The sequence below is a fragment of the Leptonotus elevatus genome, chromosome 1, assembly GCF_054856555.1.
Source record: "Leptonotus elevatus isolate MCC_2025b chromosome 1, RoL_Lele_1.0, whole genome shotgun sequence".
NCBI lineage: Eukaryota > Metazoa > Chordata > Actinopteri > Syngnathiformes > Syngnathidae > Leptonotus > Leptonotus elevatus.
The window spans coordinates 31,405,827-31,433,418 of NC_141239.1; the positions used below are offsets into that span (position 1 = coordinate 31,405,827).

Here is a 27,592-nt window from a genome sequence, read left to right on the forward strand (position 1 = left end):
TGCAAAATCAGTCAAAATCCAGTAAACCAGCCAGTAGCGAAAGGGGTTGCTTCAGTGAAACTGGCTGGTGAGTCAGTGAGTTAATGTCTTGATGAAAAAAATATAGCAATGACACACGATACTGACCCCTTAAAAGGATCACGAGATGGCGTATCAAATGTTGCTTCCCAGTGAACTTTCATAATCTCGACTCTTCCAGCAACCCTGACCGTCTTTCGATGACATCACAGCCTTCTATTTGTCATCAGTTTCGACAGTGGGTGGCTGTGTGTGTGTGTGCGCGCGTGTGTGTGTGACGACTTACCATGGTTCAGGTACCCAACAATCAGGCTGCGTAGTATTTGGAAGTTTTTATGCAACAACAAAAACAAGACAAGTGGAACTGAATCATGAGCATCATGAGACCCAAAGATTTTCTGCTGGTTTGTTGATATCACAAAAGCGTATTGAAGGAGAAATAGTATGACGTCTTTTTGCCATTAAAGTTTGTCAGGAGCCAAGGGCGTTTTTTCCCTTCTTCTTTTTTTTGTGGTGTCAAAAAGAGAAGAAGAAGAAGAGGGGAGGACAAGTCCAGTCTGGTCTGCAGGTACGTGGTCGGGGTGGCCCCACCCTGCACATCACATTCCTCTACAAATACTCCATCTTGTCCCAGCATCTCCACACAATCTCTGTAGGACACCAAGCAACAAGAAGACAAAGAAAAACCCAAGAAATACATCCAAGGTCAGTCCATTTCTTTACATTTAGACTGAGTGGAAATCCATTTAAAGGGATGTTTTAATAGTATATTTATTTTGGCGAAATGCATTGATTTGAATGCTGACAAGATCCAAAGTAGGTCGATCAAATAAGCGTTTTGCTTTTTAAGGAAAAATGTATGCACCCCAGGCGGGTCTCATATTTTGTCCCAAAATGAATGAAAAATAATTAATTTGGCTCATAAAAAAGAGAAAGGGAAAACAACAACAACAACATTATATTACAGAAAATGACGACTAAGACAAAAAATCTAATGTAAAAAAACCTATACAAAAATATATAAGAAACAAAACTAAATAGATAAGATTATTAGTTTAAGATTAGATTAATAGTTGAAAAAAATACATAAAATTTAATTATTAAAATTGGGGAATAAAACCTCAAACTAAAAAACTAACTGGAAAAAGGCATTTAATTTTGAATAAAACTAAAAACTTAAAACAAAACATTGGAAACATGATATTTTAAAAGTAAAATGAAAAAAATACATGCAAATGCAATTGAACAAGATGAAGAATACAAAGAAACTAGAAACAACAAATAAGTAAAGTACTTAATCCTTGGAGTTAGTTGCGCGTCGATGATAAAGATTAAATTTTTTTAATCTTAATAGAAACCAACAGAAGAAAAAGAACATGTGCTTCTGAACAGAAAACAATGAAACTAAAGTTCAGCACAAACAAAAAAAAGAAAATAATAATTCTCCCTACATCTTCTATCATCACGTTTCCACAATGATTCCAAAACGCAAAATGTTGGCGGTGGGTGAACCATATCAAGAATATAATCTTGAAACAGAATGATCTCGTGCCTGCTTGTTTTTTGACTTCCGCGTGCTAGGGAGCGGTTGTGTGCTTACTGGGTGGAGAAGCAACCACCAATGCGCCTGTTCAGACATGTGATTATTTGAAAGCGTAGCCCAAAGCGACATTCAACTCAGTGTGCGTGTGTGTGTGTTCTTGTCTTTCTTTGTGTGTGTGGCACCACCCTTGACATTCCATCGTGATCCAGGGGACATTTTTGAATGGAAAACACTAGAATTAGCTTCTAGCACGCGTGGACTGATACCATTAGAGATTTCCAGGCGCCCCCAAATGTCTCACAAAAACAGATCAATAAAGTTTTCTTCGATTTGAAGCAAAAACTACTAAAAGGCTCTATTTTGAAATTGTTTAGTTTTGATCTTAAAAAAAAAAAAAAGACTAAACATACCTCTGGGTCCTGGAATTAGTTTGTGTGTGTGTTTGAGCTTCTGTGTGACCTTTGACCTCCTTTTGTCAGAATGGGCTCGTTGGGCGTTCAGATCGTGTGCGTGGCCTTGGCGGTCCTGGGCCTGATCGGGGCCATCGTGTGCTGTGTCCTTCCCAATTGGAAGGTTTCCTCCTTCACCGGCTCCAACATCGTCACCGCCCAGGTACGCGTTTCACTCCTGCGCACTTGACCTCCTTCAAGAGTTCAGATGCCAACTAAAGGTTTCTATTAAGGGGAAGTCAACCCCAAATTTTTCTTTACAATATGTGCTATGCAGCCCACTAGTTGAAATATGGTATTTTCTGATTAATATTGCATTTCTGGAATACAGTATGAGTTAAGCAGCCAAAATCACGACACATCTGTTTTCTTCTAAAGCTGTGCCGTGATTGGTCGATGCCTGAGCCCTGAGAGCAGGGTTATTATTGTTTTGAAGTTTTCATTTTAGTTAGTTTTGATTTCGTTTTGAGTTTTGTTTTTTAAATGTAGTTAGTTTTAATTAGTTAATGAGTTTTTGTTATTAATTATTATTTTTTAAGGTGTATTACTGCTGCTGCTGCTGCTGCTGCTGCTAAAATGACATCACTTCTGAGTGACACACTTTCAAACGTCCTTATACTTAAAATCACATTTAAAACTAGAAAAATTTCCGCGGAAATTTTGAATGTGCCTGCTGACTCTTGCAAGGTGGAAAGACAGACGCATGTAGTACTTGTAGCAATAGTAGTAGTAGTATAGTAGTAGCAAGTACTTGTAGTAGTAGTAGTAAGTAGTAGTAGTACTTGTACTCATAGTAGTAGTAGTATTAGTAGTACTTGTAGTTGTAGTAATTTTAGTAGTAGTCAAATGGCCAAGATGGCCGCCGACCCAGGTGGGAGAGAGTCCTTGGCGTACCTAATCAATTGGCCAAGATGGCCGCCGCCCTGGGCGAGCGGAGTGGCGAGAATCCTGGGCGTACCTAATCAATTGGCCAAGATGGCCGCCGCCCTGGGTGGGCGGAGTGGCGAGAATTCTGGGCGTACCTAATCAATTGGCCAAGATGGCCACCGCCCTGCGCGAGCGGAGGGGAGAGAATTCTTGGTGTACCTAATTAATTGGCCAAGATGGCCGCCGCCCTGGGTGGGCGGAGGGGAGAGAATCCTTGGTGTACCTAATTAATTGGCCAAGATGGCCGCCGCCCTGGGCGAGCGGAGTGGCGAGAATCCTGGGCGTACCTAATAAATTGGCCAAGATGGCCACCGACCCGGGTGGGCGAGGGGGAGAGAGTCTTTGACGTACCTAATCAATTGGCCAAGATGGCCGCCGCCCTGGGCGAGCGGAGTGGCAAGAATCCTGGGCGTACCTAATCAATTGGCCAAGATGGCCGCCGCCCCGGGTGGGCGGAGGGGAGAGAATCCTTGGTGTACCTAATTAATTGGCCAAGATGGCCGCCGCCCTGGGTGGGCGGAGTGGCAAGAATCCAGGGTGTACCTAATTAATTGACCAGAATCCTGGGTGTACCTAATCAATTGACCAAGATAGTAGTAGTAGTAATAGTATTTGCAATAGTAGTAGTCGTACCTAGGCCAAGCCTTGAGTACACCAAGAAAAAAAGGGGGTGAGTTGAGCTCAACAGTAAGAGAGATGATTGGCTGAGGCAGTTGCTATGCAAAAGTGAGAGAACAGGCAGTATAGCTAAAAAAGCACTATTTAAATAGCAGTCCATTCCATTTCATTTAAAAATAATAATAATAATAATGTGTGTCTTTTATTTATTTATGTATTTTTAAAAAATGTAAATGAGCTGAACAGTTTAAAATGTAAACGATTGAAATTGGTCAAGAAATGTGGAAGTTAACCATAATCAACATAAACTAAAAGTATCTTACTGTCGCTTTAAGAAACATGCACATTCACGCACACACATTGGACTTTAACATGTTGGAGACAGTATTATTAGTAGGACTTGTCGTTTGTAGTAATTTTAGTAATAGTCAAATGGCCAAGATGGCCGCCGACCCGAGTGGGCGAGGGGGAGAGAGTCCTTGACGTACCTAATCAATTGGCCAAGATGGCCGCTGCCCTGGGCGAGCGGAGTGGCGAGAATCCTAGGCGTACCTAATCAATTTTTCCAAGATGGCCGCCGCCCCGTGTGGGCGGAGGGGAGAGAATCCTTGGTGTACCTAATTAATTGGCCAAGATGGCCTCCACCCTGGATGTAATAATACTGTCTCCAACATGTTAAAGTCCAATGTGTGTGCGTGAATGTGCATGTTTCTTAAAGCGACAGTAAGATACTTTTAGTTTATGTTGATTATGGTTAACTTCCACATTTCTTGACCAATTTCAATCGTTTACTTTTTAAACTGTTCAGCTAATTTACATTTAAAAAAAATACATAAATAAATAAAAGACACACATTATTATTATTATTATTTTTAAATGAAATGGAATGGACTGCTATTTAAATAGTGCTTTTTTAGCTATACTGCCTGTTCTCTCACTTTTGCATAGCAACTGCCTCAGCCAATTATCTCTCTTGCTGTTGAGCTCAACTCACCCCCTTTTTTTCTTGGTGTACTCAAGGCTTGGCCTAGGTACGACTACTACTATTGCAAATACTATTACTACTACTACTATCTTGGTCAATTGATTAGGTACACCCAGGATTCTGGTCAATTAATTAGGTACACCCTGGATTCTTGCCACTCCGCCCACCCAGGGCGGCGGGCATCTTGGCCAATTAATTAGGTACACCAAGGATTCTCTCCCCTCCGCCCACCCGGGGCGGCGGCCATCTCGGCCAATTGATTAGGTACGCCCAGGATTCTCGCCACTCCGCTCGCCCAGGGCGCCGGCCATCTTCGCCAATTGATTAGATACGTCAAAGGACATTTTCGCAATAATTATAGTTAGTTTTAGTTAGTTTTGTAAACATAAAATGTAGTTTCAGTTATTTTTTGTTTTTTAAAAAGTATTTTAGTTTTTATTTTATTTCATTAACGAAATTGTCTTTTGAATTTTAGTTTTAGTTTTTTTTGGTTAGTTTTCGTAAACTCAAATAACCTTGGTTGGCAGCAAGTGGCAAAAAGGCCGCCATCTGAGATGAATAAAATTAGGTGGAATTTGCTGCTTAACTCATATTCCACAAACACAATATGAATGCTGAATATGAATCAGAATGCTGTTTAGACTGGAGGGGGCACACAGGTTACAACATGTTATTGTAAAGCACGTTTTTGGGTTGACTTTCATTATGACACGAGTGATTTCATATCACGGCGAGAATGACGAGAAATCGAGAATCACCAGGGTTTATGGTTTTTAATTTCTTATTATAGGTAGGCCTATAGTTGTTGTTTTTTAATTAAATTAGTTTTAAATAGTATTTAGAGGTTTGTTCATTTTCATTTTTACAAAAATGTTTTGTTTTAGTGTAAGTTATTTATCTATTTTATCTTCTTTCTTTCTTTTTAAATATAAAGGCTCTTTACTGAGTGCAAGATATTCAAACAAAAGGTCACAAAGCCCATTGTGTAACAAAGTAAACAACTGTTTAATCTACCTTCTTCTGTACGGACATCCAGCAATAGCTGACCGAAATAAATATATTTAAAATAAACCTCGAAGGCTCGTTGAAGGCATTATTTTTATTTTTTTGCTATAATTAATAGTTATAGTTAGATTTAAAAATAAAACATGTAGTTTCAGTTAGTTTTCCATTTTGTAAAAGGAATTGGGTTTTTATATCTTAACAAAAATGTTTTTCCATTTTAATTTGAGTCATTTCATTAGTTTTAGCCAGGCGCTAGCCATTTTGGTGCCCTAAGCATAAATGCTTTGTGGTGCCCCAAACACCCCTGACAGAAATGAACAAACACAAAAAAAACCCAATATAGGCTCCAGAAGAGGCCCAAAAATTTACCCCAAGGGGAGAACCATCAATCACTGGGCGCTCTCTGCCCCGCTTACGTCCACAAAATTGATTTCACTCAATATGGGCGAAAGAAGAGGAACACAAAATGATGCTTTACAAACTTGTATTTTAAATATTACATACTGCTATTATTATAATTACTATTATTATGATTTTTTATGAGCTTGATTTTTTTTTGGTTGCCCCCCCCAGTCAGTTGATGCCCTAGCGCAGTGCGAGATAAGCATATGCCGAGCGCTGTGTCTGATTTTAGCTAACATAATAACTTTGCGAATCACAGACTAAAAATATTCTTGTGTCCGTTTTAGCACGAAATAACAGAACTGACTTGACTGACTTGAGATGGGGTTTTTTTTTTGTGCGCGTTTAGAGCCACCATGAGGGCCTGTGGAAATCGTGTGCAGTGCAGAGTACGGGCCAGCAGCAGTGCAAGAACTACGACTCGCTGCTGGTCCTGGCCTCGGACCTGCAGGCGGCCCGCGCCATGACCATCATCAGCTGCATGCTGGCCAGCATCAGCCTCCTGATCCTGTTCTGCGGGGCCGACTTTACCACCTGCGTGGAGAACGAGGACGCCAAGCCCAAGCTCAGCCTGGTGGCCGGGGTGGGCTTGCTATTGGCCGGCCTGATTGTCATCATACCCGTCAGCTGGTCGGCCCACACGGTGGTCCAGGACTTCAACAACCCCTTGCTGGCCGCCTCACAGAAGCGCGAGTTGGGAGCGTGTATCTTCGTGGGCTGGGGGGCCGGGGTCCTGCTCCTCCTGGGCGGGGGGCTCCTGTGCTGCTTCAGTAGGCCCAAGTCGGGGGGATCTGGGGGGACGGCCAAGTACTACAGCAACAGCGCCTCCGCACCCAACAAGAACTACGTGTGAGCCGGGAAGAATCGGGCAGATTCTGGCCGGTGGTCCGTTAACCGCATTAGCTTAGCTCCTTCACTTTTCTCTGTAAATAGTCAACGACTAACACTCCTTCTTCTCTAGAGCATCAAATGTTTCTTTGTGTGGTGTGGGGATCAAAATGTACATTTAAATACAATCACATTAACTGTAAAAGACTGCTAGCATATTAGCATATTATAAAAACAGCTCAGCATTTCATCACTTCTCTTTAGCGCTGTCTGTACTCAGGTTGTTGCATTGCCTTTTTAGTTAGCATAGCAACTGTTAGCATTTGAGCAATTCTCCTTAGTAGTAGGGTCCAAGCTCATCTTGCCACATTTGTTAGCATATCAACTGTTAGCATTTTAGATATTATTTCACATATTTAACCAACAGGGCAAGCGGTTAAATCCTCATCAACAAGTTTCCCTACTTTTGGTTTCTATGTTGCTACATGTTAGCATTTGAGCAATTCTTTTGAGAATTCGGATCAACTACAGAAGGAAATGTAAAATTCTTATCTAACTGATATCAACTGTTAGCATTTTAGCCATTCCAAGTAGCATTAACGGACTCCTTTCTGTATGCAAGTTGCTATCTTGTGGTGTACCAACTGCTAGCATTTTAGCATTTGTTCCATTGTCATTCAAAATAATACCAAGCTGCAGAGCAAGATGTAAAATGCAATCTGCCTGAGCGCTTTTATTAAGCATTTGATTCATTTTCATTAGAAGAAGATCTGCCTCAGCGCTTTCTGTACTCTCTTATCATGAAGTTATTTTTTAGCATGTTAGCATTTCATCCATTCTTATTCAAAAAGTACTTGACTACGAGGCAAGAGGTTTGTATAATGACAAGTGCAAGTGATTAAATGTTTTTAACTGATTGTTGTGATTCTGTATTCAGAAAAAAAAGTTTAAAAAAATGCTGGGAAAATATTGATTTTTTATTTCAAACAACTTAGTAGCATATATTTTAAAAAAAATTGGACCAACAAATTGAGCCTGGAATGGTTTTCTCTTTATGCTTCTACATGGAATAGTTATCATCACTTTTCTTTAGTCATTTTTGCTTTATATTATTTATTACTACTTGTGTTTAAAAACAAACAAACAAACGTCCTGGTGGTTTAATGTTTGCTCTCCAGCAAGCTCACACGATTGCTAAGTTCCTCCAGGGATGCTTTCAGAGCCTTCAACTCCCGCCTCAAAGCAGACACATCCTGCAAATAAAAATTTAATTCAACTACAGTACACAATTATGATATCATTTTAGGAAATATGTGTTCAACTAAATAATTAAAATAGATGAAAGCAAACACAACTAAAACATGTATTGAAATAAAACAAAAAGCGCAAATATTTTGAAAATAAAAGCTCCATGGTGGAGGTTAAAAATGGCAAACTTCTCACCCCTTCGCCGCCGTCTATGTGAGTGGCGCCAGCCGAGGCCACGGTGGTCTTGAGGAGGCTCTTGTGAACTTTAAACTCTTTGGCCTTGGTGGTGGCCACAAAGCCGCCTTTGAGCGAGATGAGCACGGGCGGCGCGTCTTTGCCTCCAAACCAGTCGTCGGCTTCCGCGGAAGGTTCCGGGCCGATGGTGTCGGGGTACAGGTCCTCCTGGAACAGGTCCGACTGTGCGGGAGGAAGAAAATGGTATCAATGCTGTCATGATAAATCACGATATCGATATGTAGACCCACCCAGTGATACAACACATTATGATATTGATATTTTCTCCCCCACCAATGACATCACACACAAGAGCAATATTTTTGAATATGACATGATATGAGATATGATGGATGAAGATATCGTTATTTTGGTTGGTGTATTGATAACATGTCGTAAATTTGAATGCATTTAATTGCCTCACCTTCCTGGGCACCGTCATGACGATGGGCTCGCACTTCCTCTCGTGCAGTTTATAGAACCTGCCGGCGACAAACGAGTGTACAGGAGAAGAATTCCTGGACTGTGATGCTAACATGCTAACATGACGCTACCTGGCAATCTCACACTTGTTGACCTCCAGGCCCCTCTTAGTCATGTAGCCCATGCCCTTCTGGCTCTCCTTGCTGCTGTACATGGACAGGTAGTGCACGTAGGGCGCCTCTTCCGTCACCTCGAAGTAGCGGATGCTGCTGTCGCCCTGCAGGGGGAGCTTCACAGCTCACTTTTGTTGCTTTGTGTTGCAAGCCAAAATTTTCATTATGAGTGAGCATCAGAAAAAAAATCCTCTATTGTTGTTTTTGTGCCATGGCCGAAGCATTAAAAAGTATTACTTTGCCGCCATCTTGTAGCATCCGGGGGCCAAGGAACTATGTTGAAGTGACGTGGAGCGTCATTTAACCAAATATAATACTTTGCTGCCATCTTGTGGCATCTTGATCCCAATGAACTACGTTGATGTTAGTTGAGGAGATTCATTTAGACAAAAGTAGCTTTTCATCTCGTTGAAGTGATGACGACGTAGCACTTGGCTGGCATCTTGTATCATCTTTGTGCCATAGCAGTACGTTGATGTCAGCTGAGGAGTTTCATTTAGGGAAAAACATGTGCTTTGGAGCCATCTTGTGGTTTTTTGGTGCCATGTCAAAATGAGTTCAGGAGGTTCGTTTAAACAAAAGTTGTGCTTTGTTGCCAGCTTTTTGGCATATTTTTGGGGGGTCGACAATTACTTGCAGATTTTCACTAATGTACTATAGTGAGAGGGTAATAACACCAGCTGATGTCCTTACAATAGTGCTATTTTTCGTTTTTAACTCATTTACTGCCATTGACGGCTACAGACGTCAAAAATTTATTTGAACTATTTGTATTAGTTTAACATTTTTTCCCACTTTTGTTAACAAGAGTATGAAAACCTAGTGTTTTAAAAATTTTTTTTTATTAGAACAGATGTAAAATGTGTGATTAATCGTGAGTTAACTAGTGAAGTCATGTGATTAATTACGATTAAAAATAGTACTCGCCTGACGCCTTTAATTTTTAATAATCTTTTCTTTAAAAAAAAACTATTATTAAAAAATTTGGGGCATCAGGCGATTTAAATTTACAAACGGAATTATTCGCATGACTTCACTAACTTAGAGTTAATTACAAATTTTATATCTGTTCTAAATGTACACAAAAAAATAATAGGTTTTCATACTCTTGTTAACAAAAATTGGAAAAAACTAAACTAATCGAAATAGTTCAAATAGCCGTCAATGGCAGTGAATGGGTTAAAAGCATTTAAGGAAAAAAAGTGGTGTTTTTTGCGGAGACTGGAATGTAGAAACGGGAAAATTGATTAAATCGAATCCAGCCACGGAATTAATTAAATTCATAATCATGTGCAACTGCAGAGGGAGAGATTGTGACCTTGCCGCACAGGTACACCACGCCAGTGTCCGGATCGAAGAACGGCAGGAGGACGCCACTGCTGGTGTCCAGTTCCTGCAAGGTCAGCGGTGAGCCAAAGTCCTCCTGAAACAAAAACTTCATGGATTAAAAACAAAACAAAAAAAAAACAGCAAGAGACCTCCAAGAAACTCAAAAGGAGGTCCATTAGGACTCACCGGGTCCCACAGCGCCACCTGCCTCTCGCTCATGCGACTGAAGCCGGTGGTGAGGATCCTCCTGTCCGACACCCACACAGCCCGGACGGGCCGGGAGCCCTCGTGAGGTTTCTCCTTCTCCTGCAAGCAAGCAACTGTCGGACCTTGGCGGGGGTGGGCGCATCGGGGACGGCGAGGTTGAGCGTACGTACGGCGAGGACGCTGCCCTTGCGAGGGTCCATCACCCGTATCATTTTGTCCTTGCAGGAGGTCAGGATCTTGGAGCCGTCGCGGTTCCAGCAGGCGCTGTAGATCAGGTCCGAGTGAACGTCGTCTATCCTGACGGCCGCTTCGCCGCGGGCGACGTTCCACAGGATCACCACGTTGTCGCAGCCTGATCAAGAAGCGGGAGGGTTTGGCGTTAGACACTGTAAGGGCGGTGCAGTTTTTCTTTCTTTCCCGTGTGGAGTTGAGCCACTCGATAGACATCACGAGTGATTTTAAAGCAACGTTTTGCCAAGTAGGATTTTGCATTTCATACAGATTCGTGTTCCGTGTCAAACACAAGCCCGCCACTATACTACTTATTTATATTGCCTATGTATTGACCTCAACTGTCAATAATATTAATATTAATAATGTTATAACAAATATTGTCTGTGTGTACAGTAATATAATTTGCAAATTATGTCATTTTATTTTATTCCATTTAGACTGTTTTTACTTAAATTGTGTTAATTGTCATTTATTAAATTTTATTTGAGTGGTTTGTTCTGTTTTAGCTTAGGTTTGTTTTGTTTAAATGGTATTTAATTGACTTTGTTTTATATTATATAACCCCTTAACTCCTTTTTTATGTAATGTGTTTTAGTTATTTTATTTTGTGTTAAGCACTTTTTAAAATGTATTTTACATACTGTAATTAAGTTAGTATTATTTTGTGTTTTATTTGATAGTTTATGTATTTATTTTAATGTGTTTTATTTAAAAAAAAATAATAATAATTGCTCTTTTTCTTTTACTTATATGTATTATTTACTTATTTGAGTTTGCTTTAATACATGATTTTATTTGTTTTATTTTAGGTCGTATTATTTTACATTGTGACTAATTTATTGCATTAATTAAATTTAAAAAAAAGTAATACATTTGATTTTATTATATTTTGTGTGCTGTATTCATTAGATTTTTTGATTCATTTGATTTACATTTACTTCATTTATTGTAGTTTTACTTATTTTATTTCATAATAAAGATGAAATTGATTGTATTTGATCTTTTTGTTTGTTTAATTCGTTTCATTTCCCTGTTTTTATTTGATTTGTGTAATTAGCCCTGTGGGACAAAGTTTTGTCAAGTTAAGTGCTATTTTACTTTCGTTTTGGGTGGTAGAAAAATGGATGTGTGGATGGATGGAAGTTTGCTAATGAAACACAAATAGTCTACTGTCTTTTTTTTGGGTTATCTTTATCAGACAACATCATGCCAAGGCCTTCATACAAGATTTGAAGCGTTTAAATGACTTGTCTAGTATGTCCGTGATTGTGTTCAGCGCTCACCTGCACTCATGAGGACGTTGTGGGCGGTGGGATGCCAGTTGAGGATGCCCACACGTTTAGAGTGACCCTCCAGCTTCACCACCGGCTGCGTGAGCGGCGAGCTCAGCCCGGAGTCCGGGATCGCCCAAATCTGCCCGGGAGGGGGATTTACTGTTACAGGCCGTCGTAGACCGCCGCCGCCGCCACCGGCACCGGCACCGGACTCACCATGATGCTGCAGTCCTCGGAGCCGCTGGCGATGATGTTGTCGTTGTGGGGGCAAAACTCAATGTCCAGCACGGGACCCGTGTGGCCGCACACCGTCGGGTAGGACATGTCGATACGACCAGTCTGCACACATGCAAGATGGTAGCCATGCTTTGAAAATTCTGCCCCAGAAGCCAATTTAGCAGTTTCGTGTAGCAACATGAAATTCAAATAGGGATACAAAATTAATCATGAGCAGACCTACAAAAAAGTCTCAAGGACCTATGACCGAAAAGACAAAATAAGTCAGCCATTTTGCTTTGAAGTGAACATTTTACTTAGTAAAACTGTCATTATGTGTGTCATCACGTGCCTGTCAATTTTGTCGCGGGCCAAAATCTGCCTAGCAACAGATGGCCCCTCTTGATGTACATACATTGCTGTGATTATGAAATAATTCACTAGAAAATGTACTACAGCGTTAGTTAGTTTCATAAGATGCATTAAGGGAAGAGTGCACCCCCACACACGTGTATGTCGTCTTCAAGAAAAGCAAGGTGGGGGGAGGCCACATCCGGCCCAGACTGAACAATGTCAACCTCCAAATATGGTGAAAACTCTCCAAGTTGCCATCAAACTTCCTCATTTGTTTCAAAGGGTGAACATGTTAATGCCTCTAAAAACTCCCAACCTTCATTGTAGAAATGATAAGGCATTTTATTATGATATTTTATTTATTATTATATACCACCATATAACCATTTCTTGTGATCATTTTTGTTTTTGTACTTTTGAACACTGCAAATTGCTGTAAACCCGAGTTGATACACTACAAGTCCCAGAACGCCGTCCTTAGCGTTCATGTAGCTCGTTTATGTTCATTTTTGTACCCCCCCCCCCCCCCCAAAAAAAGTGGAGGTCTTGAGGGGACAAAAAGTAAAGTTCTAAAGGTAAAATTTAGCATGAGCTACGCGAATTGCTAGCACAAATACAGCAAAAAGGAACAGGGATAAACTCGTTTAAAAGAAAATGGCATTTTTTATTTATATCATAAGCTGTTATCAAGCACAACTATGGTGGCCATAAAGGGACAAAATGAGTTTGAAAACGATTCCATTTGATAGTAATGCTACAATACCGCATGCACCAAAATAGCGGCTATGTCCATTTTTAGTGTTCATGTCGCTAATTTTGCAGAAGTTTACGATTTTATCCAGAATAAATATATGTTCTTTAAATTGTGTTGTCCAAAAATTGTTTATGGAAGCAGGCTAGTTTGCAAAGCACAATGTAGCAAGAAGGCCACTAAGAAACAATAGATAATTAAGTTATATCATTCAAATTTCAAACTGACCTGAGTGTTAATTTTGGATATTGTTAGAGTTTTAAGGTGAAATACAATATTGTTGCTCACCAAAATATCTAGTTTGGGATCTCCTACAGTGGCCTATAAGTGATAAAAAAAATTATTTTGTAAAAAGCAACATTCTAAAATGAATATTATTGAGTTACCAATAGTGTAAACTGTTTCCTTTACATCTAAACTTATCATAATAATATTTTTTTATTGTAAGCTGACTATTAGCTATTATTGTTTTCTATAATTTATTGTTGCAAGAGACTAGGAATATGGTGGCTAATAAGGAAGGAACATTTTGTTTTGTGGGTCACACGATATTACAAAACAAATAGTTGTAATATCAAAATATGAATGGTTAGTTACTGTATATGTCACATTCAAACTTGCGTTTTGACACAATGTCCCGGGAACGACAGTGGCCATTAAGGGGCACTTGCTCGCACCTTGCCGAGGGGCAGCACCATGAACGCGCCGCCGCCACTGGCGTCCACGATCATGGCCACAAACTTGGGGTTGACGGAGCAGAAGTTGCTGTCCCAGGTCATCTGGGAGATGCGGATGTCATCGTAGCAGAGGTCGGCCTTGGCCGCCTGGCCGAAGACGTGGCGGAACTTGCTGCTCCGCACCACCTGTCGGGACATGGTGCCGACCTGGCGGGGGGGAAAAAAAAACAAAAAACACAAAAAACAGCATCCTTATTTAGCCAATCAGCAGGCATGAGGCCATTTATGAGCGACGTGAAAGAGGAAGCGGGCAAGCTTTCACAACTACTTCCGTTTCTTTTTGCTGCCTGCGAGCGTGTGTGTAAAAAAATACAAATAAAATGCACACACAGGGGAAAAAGGACACTTTGAGAACTTAGTTCTAGCGACACGAAAATGATGCAAATGATCCTTTGTGAAGGCTCCACAAAATGGTTGTTCTCATTGTATTTGTTTTAAATGAGGGGCTTGTGTTGGTGTAAATAAAATGGATTTAAAAGAGGTTAAAATGACCCCACAAAATGATGGGTGGGCAACCTAAGGAGAGCATGGGCAGCCTCATCCTAAAACCCGAGTAATACATCAGTAACTACTTTTTGCCGCTTGTGTCAAATTCCAAAATACAAAGCGAAGAAAATGCACATACCATAGTGTGAAAATACACTTTTAAGAGGCTAAAACAAACACAACGTGATGCAAACTATGCCGTGCTGGCTGATGTCAGTACTGTGTGAGGTGTTGTCAGCGAGCTACCACACTTCCTCCTCCACACAAACACACACTTGTTCTCCTTCAAAATTGGCTGCAAACACGCACTTCAAGCTTCAAAAAAAAAAATGCACAGCATCACAAAGTAGCTTCTCGCGCTCATCGATTGTCTTAAATGAGTTTGCTTCGTCTCACTCTAAAACCCCACGAAAAACCTCCCCAAAGGCTAATCACATATAATAATTCTGCAAATGTTCTGAAATTGTGTATGGTCACTCATTCTAGGTCTTAAAATGGACTCACTCATATTCAAAACATGACACTAAAGTGCATTGACATGGAAATGGCAGGTGCACGAGGGTGAGGATGATGATGACGATGACGAAGGCCTACCTGGTGGTTGCTGGTGATGGCGAGGAAGGGTGGCTGCTGGTCGTTGTCGTCGTGGAGAAGTCGCCGGAATGAGCAGTGAGAGGAGGAAGAAAAAGAAGAAGTTGTAGAAGGTTGAAGAACGCCGCCAAAAAAGGCCAGCCGAGGGCTAGGAAGTGCGGCAGGAAGTAGGCGGGGGATCACGCGGCGACCCGATCAGGATGTCGGTGGCGAAAGGGTGTCAAAATGAACAAAGCTCTAAAAGTAAAAAAAAAAAAGAAGAAGATAATCAAGAGAGTTGCATTCTGTCAAAAAGACCTGATGTGGAAAGAAGGCGTGGACAAACCTGTTCTGATATGAGCTTGTTACTTGAATCAGTCTTTTAAAATCGCAAGGGTCCGTTTCTGGTATTTCTCATTCCAAATCAGTTTTTGTGTTGAAACTGAATCGTAATGACTGAAAATCGGAGTGAAATGTGACAATCAAACTGTACGCTACCTTGAGCACGGCAGCTCACTTTCTTGAATCTTGTTCATAAAATGAACTGCAGACTCTTGATTCTGAAAGCAAAGTTCTTGACTCGTACCTCTTGATTCTCAACTTTCCTTCTTCAAACTGATGCTTCCGGACACTTCTCTCAAGATTTGAGGTTTTAAAGTCCCGATTAGAGAACCAAGAGGCTAACTCAGGGGTGGACAAACTCGGTCCTGGAGGGCCGGACTCCTGCAGGTTTTGAATGTTTTCCTTCTCCAACACAAGCTGATATATGATCAGCTCATCAGCAAGCTCTGCATAAGCCTGATAACGATCCTGCTGATTGGAATCAGCTGCGTTTGGGCAGGAAAACATCCAAAACGTGCAGGACTCCGGCCCTTGAGGACCAAGTTTGCCCACCCCTGGAAACACGGTTCAATCATGACTCTTGTTTCTGAATCTGAAACCCTAGATTCTGAATCTTGACTGATTGATTACAGACTCTAAACTCAAGAATATTGGCTTCAGAGTCTTGATTCTGGATCCAAGACTCTTGACCAAACTCCTTATTCTGGGCTCTTGATTCAAGGCTTTACCAAGGTTCACCAATTCTCCCCGAGTCCTCGAGGTCCGAAGTCCTGCAGGTTTGAGATGTTTCCTCCTATCAACACAACTGATTCTAAAGATCAGGATATTTATCAGGCATGCTGATGAGCTGATTATATGAATCAGGTGTGCGAGTTGGCGAAAACATCTAAAACCTGCAGGAGTCCGTACCTCGAGGACCAGAATTGATTAACCCTGCTTTAGACTATACATTCTAAAATTTTGTCTTTAGATTCAGAACACTGAACTCTTAAAAGTTTAAATTTCACACATTTGATTCTGGACTTTTAACTCTTGACACAAGGTTCTTAACTTTAGACTCAAAACTCCAGAATATTGATTATTAACTCTTGATTTTAAACTGTTGAATTTGTGAATTTGTTAAATTTTTACTCTGAATTTGTATTTTTTTTAAAATTCTTGTTTGTGGACTATAAACTCTTGACATTATGCTTTTTATTGTCAGCAGTTCACTCTTGACAATAGACTCCAGACTCTTATTTAAATTTTTAATTAATTTGTCTCAAAACATTTTGGGACACTAAACTTTAGGATTTTGATTCTGGATTTTTAACCCTTCACACAAGATTTTTGGCTCTAGATTCCAGAATATTCACCTATTAGCTCCTAATTCAGAACTGATGAATTTGTTCAATTTTGACTCGAGATTTCTTTTATTCATGGTTCTAGACTATAAACTGTAGATATTAGGCTCTTGATTGTGAACAGTTCACTCTTGATTCTGGACTCTTCAGGCTTGACTAGAAGCTCTTCGCTATCGACTCCAGACTCTAATTCTCAACTGTTGTCTCAAGACATTATAATGTTTTGAGTCCAGACTATCGATTCTGGACTTTTGACTCTTGACACAAGGCTCTCTTATTTTTTTTTTCTAGACTCTTGATTCTGGATAATAAAACCATTACAATTGAGTAAATTTGATATTTAAACTCCAGGATCCAGGATTCAAAAACAATAATATGACACTGTTTAAAGCAATAGGATTCTCTGAATAGAAGACATCAGCAAATATTTACAAATATAGACTTCAATTTATTGCACAATCGAGACTGGAGCAGAGACAGTTAATAGGTGCGATGGTCCACTCAGACCAAAAAACGGCGCCACCTTGAGCTCCTCAGTGGCATAGCAGTCCATCACATCCTCACCCGGGTCCCTCCAAGAGCATTTCCCTTTAGATACTAACAGGCTATCCAACACCTGCGACATAATCCAATTATATTTTTAAAAAGCCCAACTGCGTTGGCCCACGGTGCCGCCCAGAGGCCATTCTGTGGACGGGTTCCACTTCCCGTCTGCCGCCAATATGTGCCAAAATACACGGCGAGTCAATTATTTAACCAGACTGAAGCATTGGCATGGCCTTCCGCTACCGTTACGGCACCCTGAGAGGCGGGAAAGAACATAGCGTGCGTGTCCATGTTCCCTGTTGTTGACTTATGCATAGATTTACTTGCGCTAGCGTCCATTTTCTCTCTAAAAGTGATATGCTGCTCGTATGTATACATGATCAACATACATGATATATTTACATAACGTCTATGGACTCAGAGCCCTTTGAGAAAAAAACAAAACAATGGCGAGGCTAACCACAAGCTAACTTGCTAGCGACTTTCATGCACTAGCAACAAATAAATCGTTAGCGTGTTAGCGTCCTAATTTGGTAAAGTGAGACGTGAGTGACGGTCATGACACAAAACAAAAGGTGACTTTTTTTGCGAGTACATCCCGAAACAAAAGTGCAGTGAAGTAGCTTCGGTGTAATATCATGTGCATCAAAAAAAAAAAAGAAGAAGCATAAATTAACATAAAAATCACACGTAAAATTCCTTCCTAAAACCCCCCTAAAAACCTTCAGTCACTCGACAATCCGCTCAACTGAACCAAGCGACACAGCATGTTGCCGTAGCCCAACCAGGTGATGTCGACCAGCCGTGGATGTTGCGAGAGCGGACCGTCGAGTGACCCAGGGTTCGGCTGTTTGTGTTGTACTTTTGCAGCCGAAGACCAGCACGGGGAAAGAAAAAACCTGTGCTGATCTTTTTCTAGACAAAAGCGCACGACAGCGGAACCTTTTAAGTCAAACAGTCGTTCTTTTGCCTTTTTCTTTGGTTTTTTGGTGACAATCATTCCCAAAGGAGCGACCTGACAATTTACAACAGTTAAGTGTTTTACACTTGTAAAAATGATTTTAAAAACCAAACAGGAAGAGTAAGGCGGAGCTGCAATGCGAATCCCCTAAGTTTGAAACCGTTTTCTTGTTTTCAACTATTTAACAGAGGTTAACTTAACTAGTATGTAAAAAATAAAAATAAGTATCTAAAATACAAAAATGTATGAAAACCCTCTCGTGCTGTTTTTATAACAACACCTCCAGTCGCATCAGGTTGGGACTGTTTTCTTGTTTTTAACTATTAAACAGTGGTGAACATGTCTTTTACACTCATGACAGTCGAAAACGTGAAAATAAAAATGAAGTATGTAAACAACCCCTTTTTTTGTTGCTGTTTTGATAGGTTATCTTTCACCAAAACCGCCAATCACACGTGTGAGGTGAGTCAGGACTGTTTCCTTGTCTTTCACTATTTAACAGTGGTAAACTTCAACTCCACACAGGAAAAGCCAGAGCCCGATTTCGATTCCAGCGGTTCCCGCTATAGTGGCTCCGTTTAGTGGGGCATTTTTGTCCCATTTTCGGACGCGTGTGACCAACATGCGCTGTATGGATACAATCAACATAATACGATGCACTAACTTTCAAACCAAACTAAGTGGTGATGCTTGACGTCATTGATTATGAACATCCTACAGTCTGCCACCCTCATCGAACAACATCCTTCAGCAGACTTTATAGCAGAGGTGGGAGCAAGTCACATGCAAGTCATAAGTCTCAAGTCTTAACCTTCAGTTTCAGGCAAGATCCAAGATTCTGTTGCAAAAAAAAATAAAAAAATGAGCACGTTAAATGGAATCACCACTTAATTTGAGGCAAGTTGAGTCAAGTCGTTTCTTGGGTGAAGCAAATCATGAGTCATAGAAAGTTGCATATGTTCGCACATTAGCCACTTTACATCTAATGTACTGTAATTGCCACTGGATGCCACAAGATGGCAGAAAAACTTTTTTTTCTCCCCTAAAATACTCCTCAACTCGCTGCAAAATAGTTCCTTGACATCAAGAAGCCGCAAGATAGCAGCAAAACACTACTTTTGTCTAGATGAGACATCACAACTCACTTCAACAAAGTTCCCTGATTCCACAAGATGGCGGCAAAACACGATTGTTTTGTCTTGTTGAAACTCTTAAACTCACTTCAACACTGAGGTGCAATGTTGAAGTTTGCAAGTTTGAAGATTGCGGCAAAACACTACTTTTCTCTTAATGAAAATCTCAACTCACTTGAACAACATTTCTTGATAAAAGAATTCCAGAAGATGGCCGCAAAGCACTATTTTTTTCATGAATGAAACTCCTAACTCAGTTCATCATAGGTCCTTGATGTCAAGATGCTACAAGATTGCGGCAAATAACTATTTTTGCCTAAATGAAGCTCCTCAACTCACTTTAAGATAGCTGCTTGGCACTGAGCTGCCACAGGGTGGTGGCAAAGCACTACTTTTTAACGCACTTCAACATTGTTCATTATAGTGGAAGTCAACCTTAAACATTTCTTGACAATAACATGTCATATGTGACCTCACTAGTCTAAACATGACATTCTGATTAATATTACGTTTGTGGAATAAGCAAAATCCAGCCATTCTTATCCATCTCAGGGGGCGGCCATTTTGCCACTAGCTGTTGACTGAAGATGACATCACAGTCGCTCAGCTCAAGCAAAGACCAATCACAGCTCACCTGTTTCCTGAAGCTGAGCTGTGATTGGTTACCTGAGCTCTGAGCAACATTGATGTCATCTTCACTCGACAGCAAAATGGCCGCCCCCTGCTGCTTAACTCACTCACTGCTATAAATTCTTTAAAAAAAAAAGAAAAGATTATTAAAAATTAGCAAGAGTTGATTACATTTTTTATTTAATTAATCGCATGACTTCACTAGTTAACTCACGATTAATCACAAATTGTATATCTCTTCTGAAATGTACAATAAAAAATTCTAGGTTTTCCTACTCTTGTTAGAAATAGTTCAAATGAATTTTTGACGTTTATGGCCATCAATGGCAGTGAATGAATAAAAAAAATTAAATAAAATATTATTAAATATTTGGGGCGTCAGGCGATTCGTTTTTAATCGTAATTAATCACATGACTTCACTGGTTTACTCACAATTAATCACAAATTTCATTACTGGTTTTCATACTCTTGTTAACAAAAGTGGGATTTTTTTTTAACTAATATAAATAGTTAAAATGAATTTTTGACATTTATAGCCATCAATGGCAGTGAATGAGTGAACTCGAATTCCACTAATGCAATATTAACCAGAATAGCATATTTAAACCAGTGGGGCTGCATAGAACATATTAAAGGCTTCCCCTTTAACACTAAGATGCCACAAGATGGCGGCCGAGCACTGTTTTTCCTCTAAATGACATTCCTTGAGCTCATGTCAACATAGTTACATGCTACCAAATGAATGCTTTCTTCTTTGATCTCAGCAGAAAAACAGTCTAAAAATGAATGCGTTTATGGCTAGAAAGGATACAAGTATACCAAAAATGCCTTTTTAAAGGTTGTCTCTATACTGTGACAAATGGGTTCCCTTTAGTTCAAGTCTAAGTCAAGTCGAGTCTTTCCTAAGTTTTAGCAAGCCGACTTGAGTCGGGCTCGAGTCACCCCCACCTCTGCTTTACAGCGTCTCCTGCTAATCAGACGTTCACGGGGGCGTTGGGCTGGGGCCTCAGTCGGAGGGACAATTGTAGCCGTTGATCCACAGCAGGTCGTCCAGGACGCCCCAGTGCAGGTAGAGGATGGAGCCCACCACCAGCACGTGCATGATCTGGTGGCTGTTGCACCAGTAGTCAAAGAGGCCCGGCCGGAAGCGCTCGGGGATGCGGGCGATGTTGATGATGCCGCCCAGCACGGCCAGCGCGTCCATGGTGAGGAAGTGACGCAGCGAGGTGGGGCTGCCGCCGCCCACGCCCACCCAGCGCAGCACGAAGAAGGAGAAGCGGAAGAGCGCCTGCCAGGCGAAGGAGCGCAGGCGCCGCACGCTGCTGCGCGCCGTCACCGCGCAGTAGATGCCGTAGCTGGACAGCAGGATGTAGACGGACAGCGCCGCCGTGCGGATCAGCGGGTAGCACAGCAGGGTGCTGTACAGGATCGGCAGTGCCCCTGAAATGCAAACATTCATTGTACACTGCTCCCAAAGACGTATTTATATGTTGTTTTTTATGCTAGAGCATACAGAAGGCTTTGAGGCAGCCTCTGAACTGAAGAGAATGTTTGAAGCAATGGTAGTCATTACAAAAACGGCCAGCAGGTGGCAGCAGAGTAGAAGAGATCAACCAGGGCCCTGTTGCAAAACGTTTTTTCCCCCAGTGTTTTCAACAGGTTTGTGAATAATGATGACATTTAGCTATATTCTAATGCTAATTGCTGCAAAACGGAAACAGATACCAATATACGTTTTTCCTAATTAAATAAGTGACTCTAATCTTTTTTTTGGTAAATTCCATGTTTTTATAGCAATCGAACACAATATTCTGTGGGCCTTGCAAAACCAGTCACAAACAGCCGGGAGCGAAGGGGGTTGCTTCAGTAAAAATCGCTGGGAGTGAATGAGTTAAGAGAATAACTATTATTTGGGGATCTCTAGTTCTTTCATTATTTTTGGAAAAAAATAAATAATCTTTAGAAGAATTTTTTTTATTTTTTTTTATTCCATTTGTTCATTGGATTTTATATTTCATAGGATGTATTATTATGTCACAGAATTGTAATTTACTTTATGTATTTATTTAACTAAATTTTTATTTAATAGCCGTATAAATGATGTAAATTAATTTTTGTTTATTCATTAATTGTTTTTATTGGTTAATAGGACAATTTATTCATTTTATTGAATTTGTAATTATTTAATGGAATTATTGTGCGTTCTTTTAAGTGGACTTCTAATGGAATTTCTATGTTTCAATAATCACATGAAACTTTTTTATTTAATGAGACTTCAATTTAATGATATTTTGAGATTTATTCTTTAATGGATCTAGAATTTTGTTTGTTGTGTTTTAACCTTTTTCAAAATGTTTTTACATTTTCATTTAAGATCTTCTTTTTCTATTATTTAATAAAACTTTGTTGTTAATTAAACATTTTATTGGTTAAAGGAACATTTTATTTATTGTATTAAATGTGTACTTTAATTGAATTTCTATTTTATGGAATTTGTCATATTTGATGGACTATTTTTATTTGACGGGCTTTTCATTGATTTACAGAATTTATGACTATTTAAAAATGTTAATTAATAACATTCTTAATTATTTAAAGATTTAATGCCCTTTAATTGAATGTAAAAAAAAAGTTCAAGTATCACTGATTGTCCCACCTACCTAAGTGGGGTGAAATTCATTATCCGCATTTGACCCATCCCGAGGGAGCGGTGAACAGCAGCAAGGGCTGCGCTCGGGAATCATTTGGTGATCTAACTCCCCAATTCCAACGCGTGTCAAGCAGGGAGGTAAATTGGTCTCATTTTTATAATCTTTGGTATTGAACCCGTAACCTCCAGGTCTCAGGGCGGACGCGCTGTCAGTTGCCCAGCTTAGTCAAGAGGTGGTGGGCGGTACCAATGAGCTTTTTGGTTGAACTGCTAAGTCTTTTATTACTGACGCAAGCATAACCTTGAATACTTGAATATTTATAATGAAAATTCCACTTGATTAATAAAATGATGCATTATGATTGTGACTTTCTGTTTTGGCCCTTGAGTTTATGATGACGATGATGATTATCATCATAGGTTTTGATTGCATATGGAGAGAAAAGGCCGGCGCCTACCCAGAGTGTTGATCATGCAAATTCCGCACACGTCGAGCTTGAGGAGGGTGTGGTAGACGGGCTCGCCGCCCTCGTGGTTCATGAAGAGGTGGTAGAGCACCGAGCCCAGCTGCGGCGACAGGCAGGCCAGGAAGTGCACCACGCCCAGCCAGGTCACGCTGATCTGGGACCAGGGGATGCTGAGCGGCAGCAGCACCAGGAAGCACAACAGAGGGATGCCTGGTGCGGGAGGGGCATCACAACAAACCGGTTATGCTCCCAAAGAACTTTGATTAAACAAAGTTGCAGTCATCGGCACTCTTCTGCTCTATGTGATCGGTGCTTGTCAGACTTGTTTAACCAAATATAACAAGTATTTCAAATACCACCATGGGGGCTCAGTGATTTTGAAAATAACTCAATTGCGGTTTCTTTCCCCTCAATATTGCTTTTTATAATAGGATTTTTTTTTTTTAAAGGTCTTCTTCCCCTGTATTTTTTTTTAAGAAACACAAGCAATGAATTCATCTGTATTGCAATCAAGAATATGAGATTTATTATCAATAAATGTGTTGGTCTTATAGGTATGGCTATTGCTAAAATAAAGGCAAATGAATCATGAATTAATAAAAAGGATAGTTTATCAACTTCAAATAAAGTTAAAGGGGAAGTCAACCCTCCTAAAAAAATTATTGACAATATGTTATATGCAGCCCCACTAATTGCAATACGGTATTCCGGTTAATATTGCCTTAGTGGAACATGAGTTAAGCAGCAAAATCCAGCAGGTTTTATCAATATCAGAAGGCGGCCATTTTGCCACTTGCCGTCGAGTGAAAATGACATCACAGTTGCTCAGGTCTCAGGTAACAACCAATCACAGTGCAGATTCAGAAAACAGGTGAACCCTGATTGGTCGTTTTCTGAGGCCTGGGCAACTGTGATTCTTCAGTCGACAGCAAGTGGCAAAATGAGCGCCCCCTGAAATGGATAAAAAACGGCTGGATTTTGCTTCATAACTCTTACTCGATGATTAAATGATTCCCAAAACCAACCCCTGATGCTGCTCACCTCATCCCTCAGGGGATGGGTCAAATGTGGAGAACGAATTTCACCCCACTTAGGTGAGTGTGCCAATCAGTGGTACTTTTTTTCAGGAATCCTATGACCCGCGGGATTCACGGAAATTTTTTTTTAGCCTCTAACACAGATTAACCAATCAGATTAACCAATCTCTTGGTCAGAATGACCAATTTGTATTGGTTGGTCTAATCGCCAATATATATTGGTTGAAAACACCTACCATTCTAGAATGGTTGTTTTAACCAAAGGATCTGCCGGACACATAACTACCAGAAAGATTGGTCAAATTTAACCTTTTTTTTGGTGGTAGATTTGACCAATCTGTTTTTAGAGTGTAGTATAGCACATGGGCTCTCTCTATAGAATTGGTGTCTGAAATATTTTAATTGTGCCTAATGTTACAGTGATTTAAACATTATTAATATTATTTTATCTCAACTAAAATTTATAGAGCGGATACATACAGAATATAAAAACAAAACCTACTGACTTTATAACCTGTTTTTTTTTGTTCTTTATAAAAACCAGCCGGTGCAATTTGAAAACGGCATTTTACTATACTATATATACTATACTATATATTGCAATGTCTTTTATTTGAATTTAATCAATTGTTCAGCACTAGTTACTAGGGGTGTTAGAAAAAATCGATTCTGCGATATATCGCGATATTACAGCGCTCAATTCTCGAATCGATTCGATATGCGGCCAAATCTATTTTTAAACATACATTTTTTGGGGAATATTCAACAAAATGTCTTACTTAGGGTTAGGATTCACACATTAAGCATGGAATAATGTTATATTAATGGGACATTAACCCTTAATATTTGATTTCAGTGCTGTTCAAACATGAAACAGACAGCAACCTGTTTGTTAAATGCAGTGGCTCAGTTATAAGCCTGAATTTTCAGATAAATAAATACATTTTCATACAAATCTTACAGCGTACATGTACAAGTTTATTGATTAGTATTTTCTAAATTTGAGTTGAAAAAAATTGCAATAATCAATTTCTAGATTCGCATCGGGATTAATCGGTATCGAATTGAATCGTGACCTATGAATCGTGATACGAATCGAATCGCCAGGTACTAGGCAATTCACTACTACTAGTTACTGTAATTCCTACAGAAAGTTTCCAATTTTGAATATTTCAAAATGTCCCCATCCTATCTTCCCATGGGAATTTTTACCTTCAAAGTGAAGTAAATATTCTAACTTCTCTTTCTTTGGAACCATAACTTTAAATGTGTATACTGCAAAAGCGTAGAGCAGATGAGTTCAGTCAATGTGTGCGCACCGTGAGTGTATATATTTCCCAGCTCGTTGTGCAGGTAGAAGAGGCTCCGGATGCAGTCTTGCACAGAAGAGACGGGCCGGTACCCGGTCAGAACATACTTGTTGAACTGCAGGTGAGGGGGCGAACTGGCCCAGTCCAGCAGCCGCGGTCCGTTCAGGAAGGCCAAGGCGAACACCACCGACAGCAGCACGCCGCCGAACAAGCACATGAACGACTGCACGCCGATGTACACGTTTAGCAAAAGGACGGCCACGAGAACCTTGTGGGACACCATTTCCGAATGCGCTTGCTGGGTTCTGCTCCACTCAGTCTGTCTCTCTATTCCCGCAACCGGGGAAGGCGGCCCCGCGCCGGGCCCGCCGGTACCTGGCTGAGTGTCATCCGCCGGGCAGAGGCGCCGCACGGCCGGCCGCGTACATGACGACGCCCGCACGGGTGAGTCATGGGGACAAAGTCAGCGTCGCACCCAAAGGACATATGCCAAGACTCGCCTAGTCTTCATGTCAGAGACACTTCCTTGGCGCTAGCATTCCGGCCGGGCAGGCGGCCACGTCACAGGCACGGATGGTGCCGGCGGCCGACAAGGGCGCGCGTCCATGCAGCTCCCGGAGGATGCCGCCTCGCCTCGATCGATCCCCAGCCCCAGTCACGGCGTTAGCATCCCGGACGTGTGGAGGCGTTTAGCTAACCGTCCCTGGTGCTCCCCCTCAACGTCTGAACGGGCACACCAAGAGCGGTTGTCAGATCTGAGATTGGAGCTAGCAACGCCGGGCTACCGCCGTCCTGACGCCGCGAGGTGGAGGGACGCTGCTTCTCCGGTTCTCTACACGGAACATGTCCATCATTATCCTCGCTGGGGTTAATATAAGCTTTTCTTTTCTTTTGGAACTGAATGGGAGGCTGTGGTGAAATCCCCGCAAGGCGGCCTTGAATCAGCTGCAACGCCTCGGCACCAGAAAGTCCGAGCTCGAACGGCTTACTTCCGCCCCTTATTTAAAAAAAGAAAAAAAACGTTGACGCTATTGGAACACAATAATGATTCATTAACTTAAAAACATACATACATTCAACATTCATATTTCATATAAACAGTGACAATGACTGAATATACGTTTAATCAGGCTACGTCACGAACAGCAGGACCAAGACATTTACTTTGAAGGCCTTTTTCCACACATTCCGGTCTAGCGTGGTTACGACAGCTACCTTGACATTGCCGCTTACCTTGTAGTTGACATAGCCTCACTGAAAAGAGCCATTGTTGTCCTTTAGTCACAGCGGGAAGCGTGACATGTGCTGCCTGGGTGCGTGTGAATGACAAAAAACATCAACATATGCACGCAGACACGACAAAGACATTTCAAGCAAATGAGCGACGAAGGCAGCTTTGAAGTAATCTTGGAATAAAAGCTAATAACAAGATAATAACCAATCGTTACAATAAATGCAGGTCATCAAAAGTTGCTTTTTGTACAATCGATGTTTGTGTAGTAATTGTCAGTACAGGCAAAGTCGTAATCGCATTGGATTGGATTATATTGAATATGGCACGAACATATAGAATGGCATGCTTTAGGTTAATATTCATACTGAGGTAAATATTGATTCTTGTAACGGGAAAGTGAGAGAGCCCTTGAGGCAGCACGGGTGGGTGACACAGTGTAATCGTCTAAATGGAAGAGCAGCGCTGAGGTTGTGGATGAATCACTCACCCTCTCACCCTCTCACCCCACTCTGCTGCCTCGTGACACATAACCGACCGGATGAAAGACGTTTGTTTGCGTGAGAATGGAGGGGTGTCATCAATGTTACCCGCAGTTGAAGTGCAAAGACTGCGGTTGGAAACATATGATTAAAATGAAAGAAGATTCAGAGGTAAATGGACCGCATTTTAACAACGCCAGCTGAGAAACAAGACGTTGAACACCCAGGTGAAGGCCTAATTAAGCCTGATGATGCTGGAGTGGATTGGTCCGAAGAACAGTTCAAATTGACCTAATATTGTGTATTAAAACCACAGGGACAGACGTATGTAGTATAAGCAATAGAGGTGCCAAAAGTAATGACAATAGACAAATGAATCAACAAGCAATTACAGTAATCGTTTAGAGTTGTTTGACTTAAAATTGTTCAAATTCTGATTTCAGCCTCA

General features: G+C 40.8%; 3 protein-coding genes across 3 annotated transcripts; 1 reads left to right on the top strand and 2 right to left on the bottom strand.

Moving 5' to 3' along the window:
* The first annotated feature begins 566 nt into the window (after positions 1-566).
* Positions 567-7,692, top strand: cldni (claudin i). Its single transcript, XM_086091885.1, has 3 exons — positions 567-723; positions 2,041-2,173; positions 6,297-7,692. Exons 2-3 carry the CDS (start codon positions 2,042-2,044, stop codon positions 6,798-6,800), a joined length of 636 nt encoding a protein of 211 aa, XP_085948011.1. The 5' UTR covers positions 567-723; position 2,041; the 3' UTR covers positions 6,801-7,692.
* A 42-nt stretch (positions 7,693-7,734) lies between these two features.
* On the bottom strand, positions 7,735-15,199 carry coro1a (coronin, actin binding protein, 1A). The gene is made up of 11 exons (XM_086091873.1): positions 15,036-15,199; positions 13,896-14,102; positions 12,114-12,236; positions 11,907-12,036; positions 10,560-10,741; positions 10,369-10,488; positions 10,172-10,276; positions 8,812-8,957; positions 8,682-8,739; positions 8,219-8,440; positions 7,735-8,028 (listed from the first exon to the last, which is right to left on the bottom strand). Exons 2-11 carry the CDS (start codon positions 14,091-14,093, stop codon positions 7,936-7,938), a joined length of 1,377 nt encoding a protein of 458 aa, XP_085947999.1. The 5' UTR covers positions 14,094-14,102; positions 15,036-15,199; the 3' UTR covers positions 7,735-7,935.
* Positions 15,200-17,123: 1,924 nt separating this feature from the next.
* On the bottom strand, positions 17,124-26,421 carry paqr4a (progestin and adipoQ receptor family member IVa). The gene is made up of 3 exons (XM_086095928.1): positions 25,441-26,421; positions 23,076-23,294; positions 17,124-21,407 (listed from the first exon to the last, which is right to left on the bottom strand). Exons 1-3 carry the CDS (start codon positions 25,712-25,714, stop codon positions 20,974-20,976), a joined length of 927 nt encoding a protein of 308 aa, XP_085952054.1. The 5' UTR covers positions 25,715-26,421; the 3' UTR covers positions 17,124-20,973.
* Positions 26,422-27,592: the final 1,171 nt, after the last annotated feature.

What these genes read in the sequence shown, in the direction of transcription:
- cldni (XM_086091885.1), top strand. Translation starts at nt 2,042, where the DNA reads ATGGGCTCGTTGGGCGTTCAGATCGTGTGCGTGGCCTTGGCGGTCCTG. An exon ending in CCAACATCGTCACCGCCCAG is followed by an intron (nt 2,174 to 6,296) that starts GTACGCGTTTCA and finishes GTGCGCGTTTAG; the next exon opens with AGCCACCATGAGGGCCTGTG.
- coro1a (XM_086091873.1), bottom strand. Translation starts at nt 14,093, where the DNA reads ATGTCCCGACAGGTGGTGCGGAGCAGCAAGTTCCGCCACGTCTTCGGC. An exon ending in CCGAGGACTGCAGCATCATG is followed by an intron (nt 12,037 to 12,113) that starts GTGAGTCCGGTG and finishes CCTCCCGGGCAG; the next exon opens with ATTTGGGCGATCCCGGACTC. An exon ending in ACATAGACGGCGGCGAAGGG is followed by an intron (nt 8,029 to 8,218) that starts GTGAGAAGTTTG and finishes TTTTATTTGCAG; the next exon opens with GATGTGTCTGCTTTGAGGCG.
- paqr4a (XM_086095928.1), bottom strand. Translation starts at nt 25,714, where the DNA reads ATGGTGTCCCACAAGGTTCTCGTGGCCGTCCTTTTGCTAAACGTGTAC. An exon ending in GGGAAATATATACACTCACG is followed by an intron (nt 23,295 to 25,440) that starts GTGCGCACACAT and finishes CTCCCGCACCAG; the next exon opens with GCATCCCTCTGTTGTGCTTC. An exon ending in TTGCATGATCAACACTCTGG is followed by an intron (nt 21,408 to 23,075) that starts GTAGGCGCCGGC and finishes TTTGCATTTCAG; the next exon opens with GGGCACTGCCGATCCTGTAC.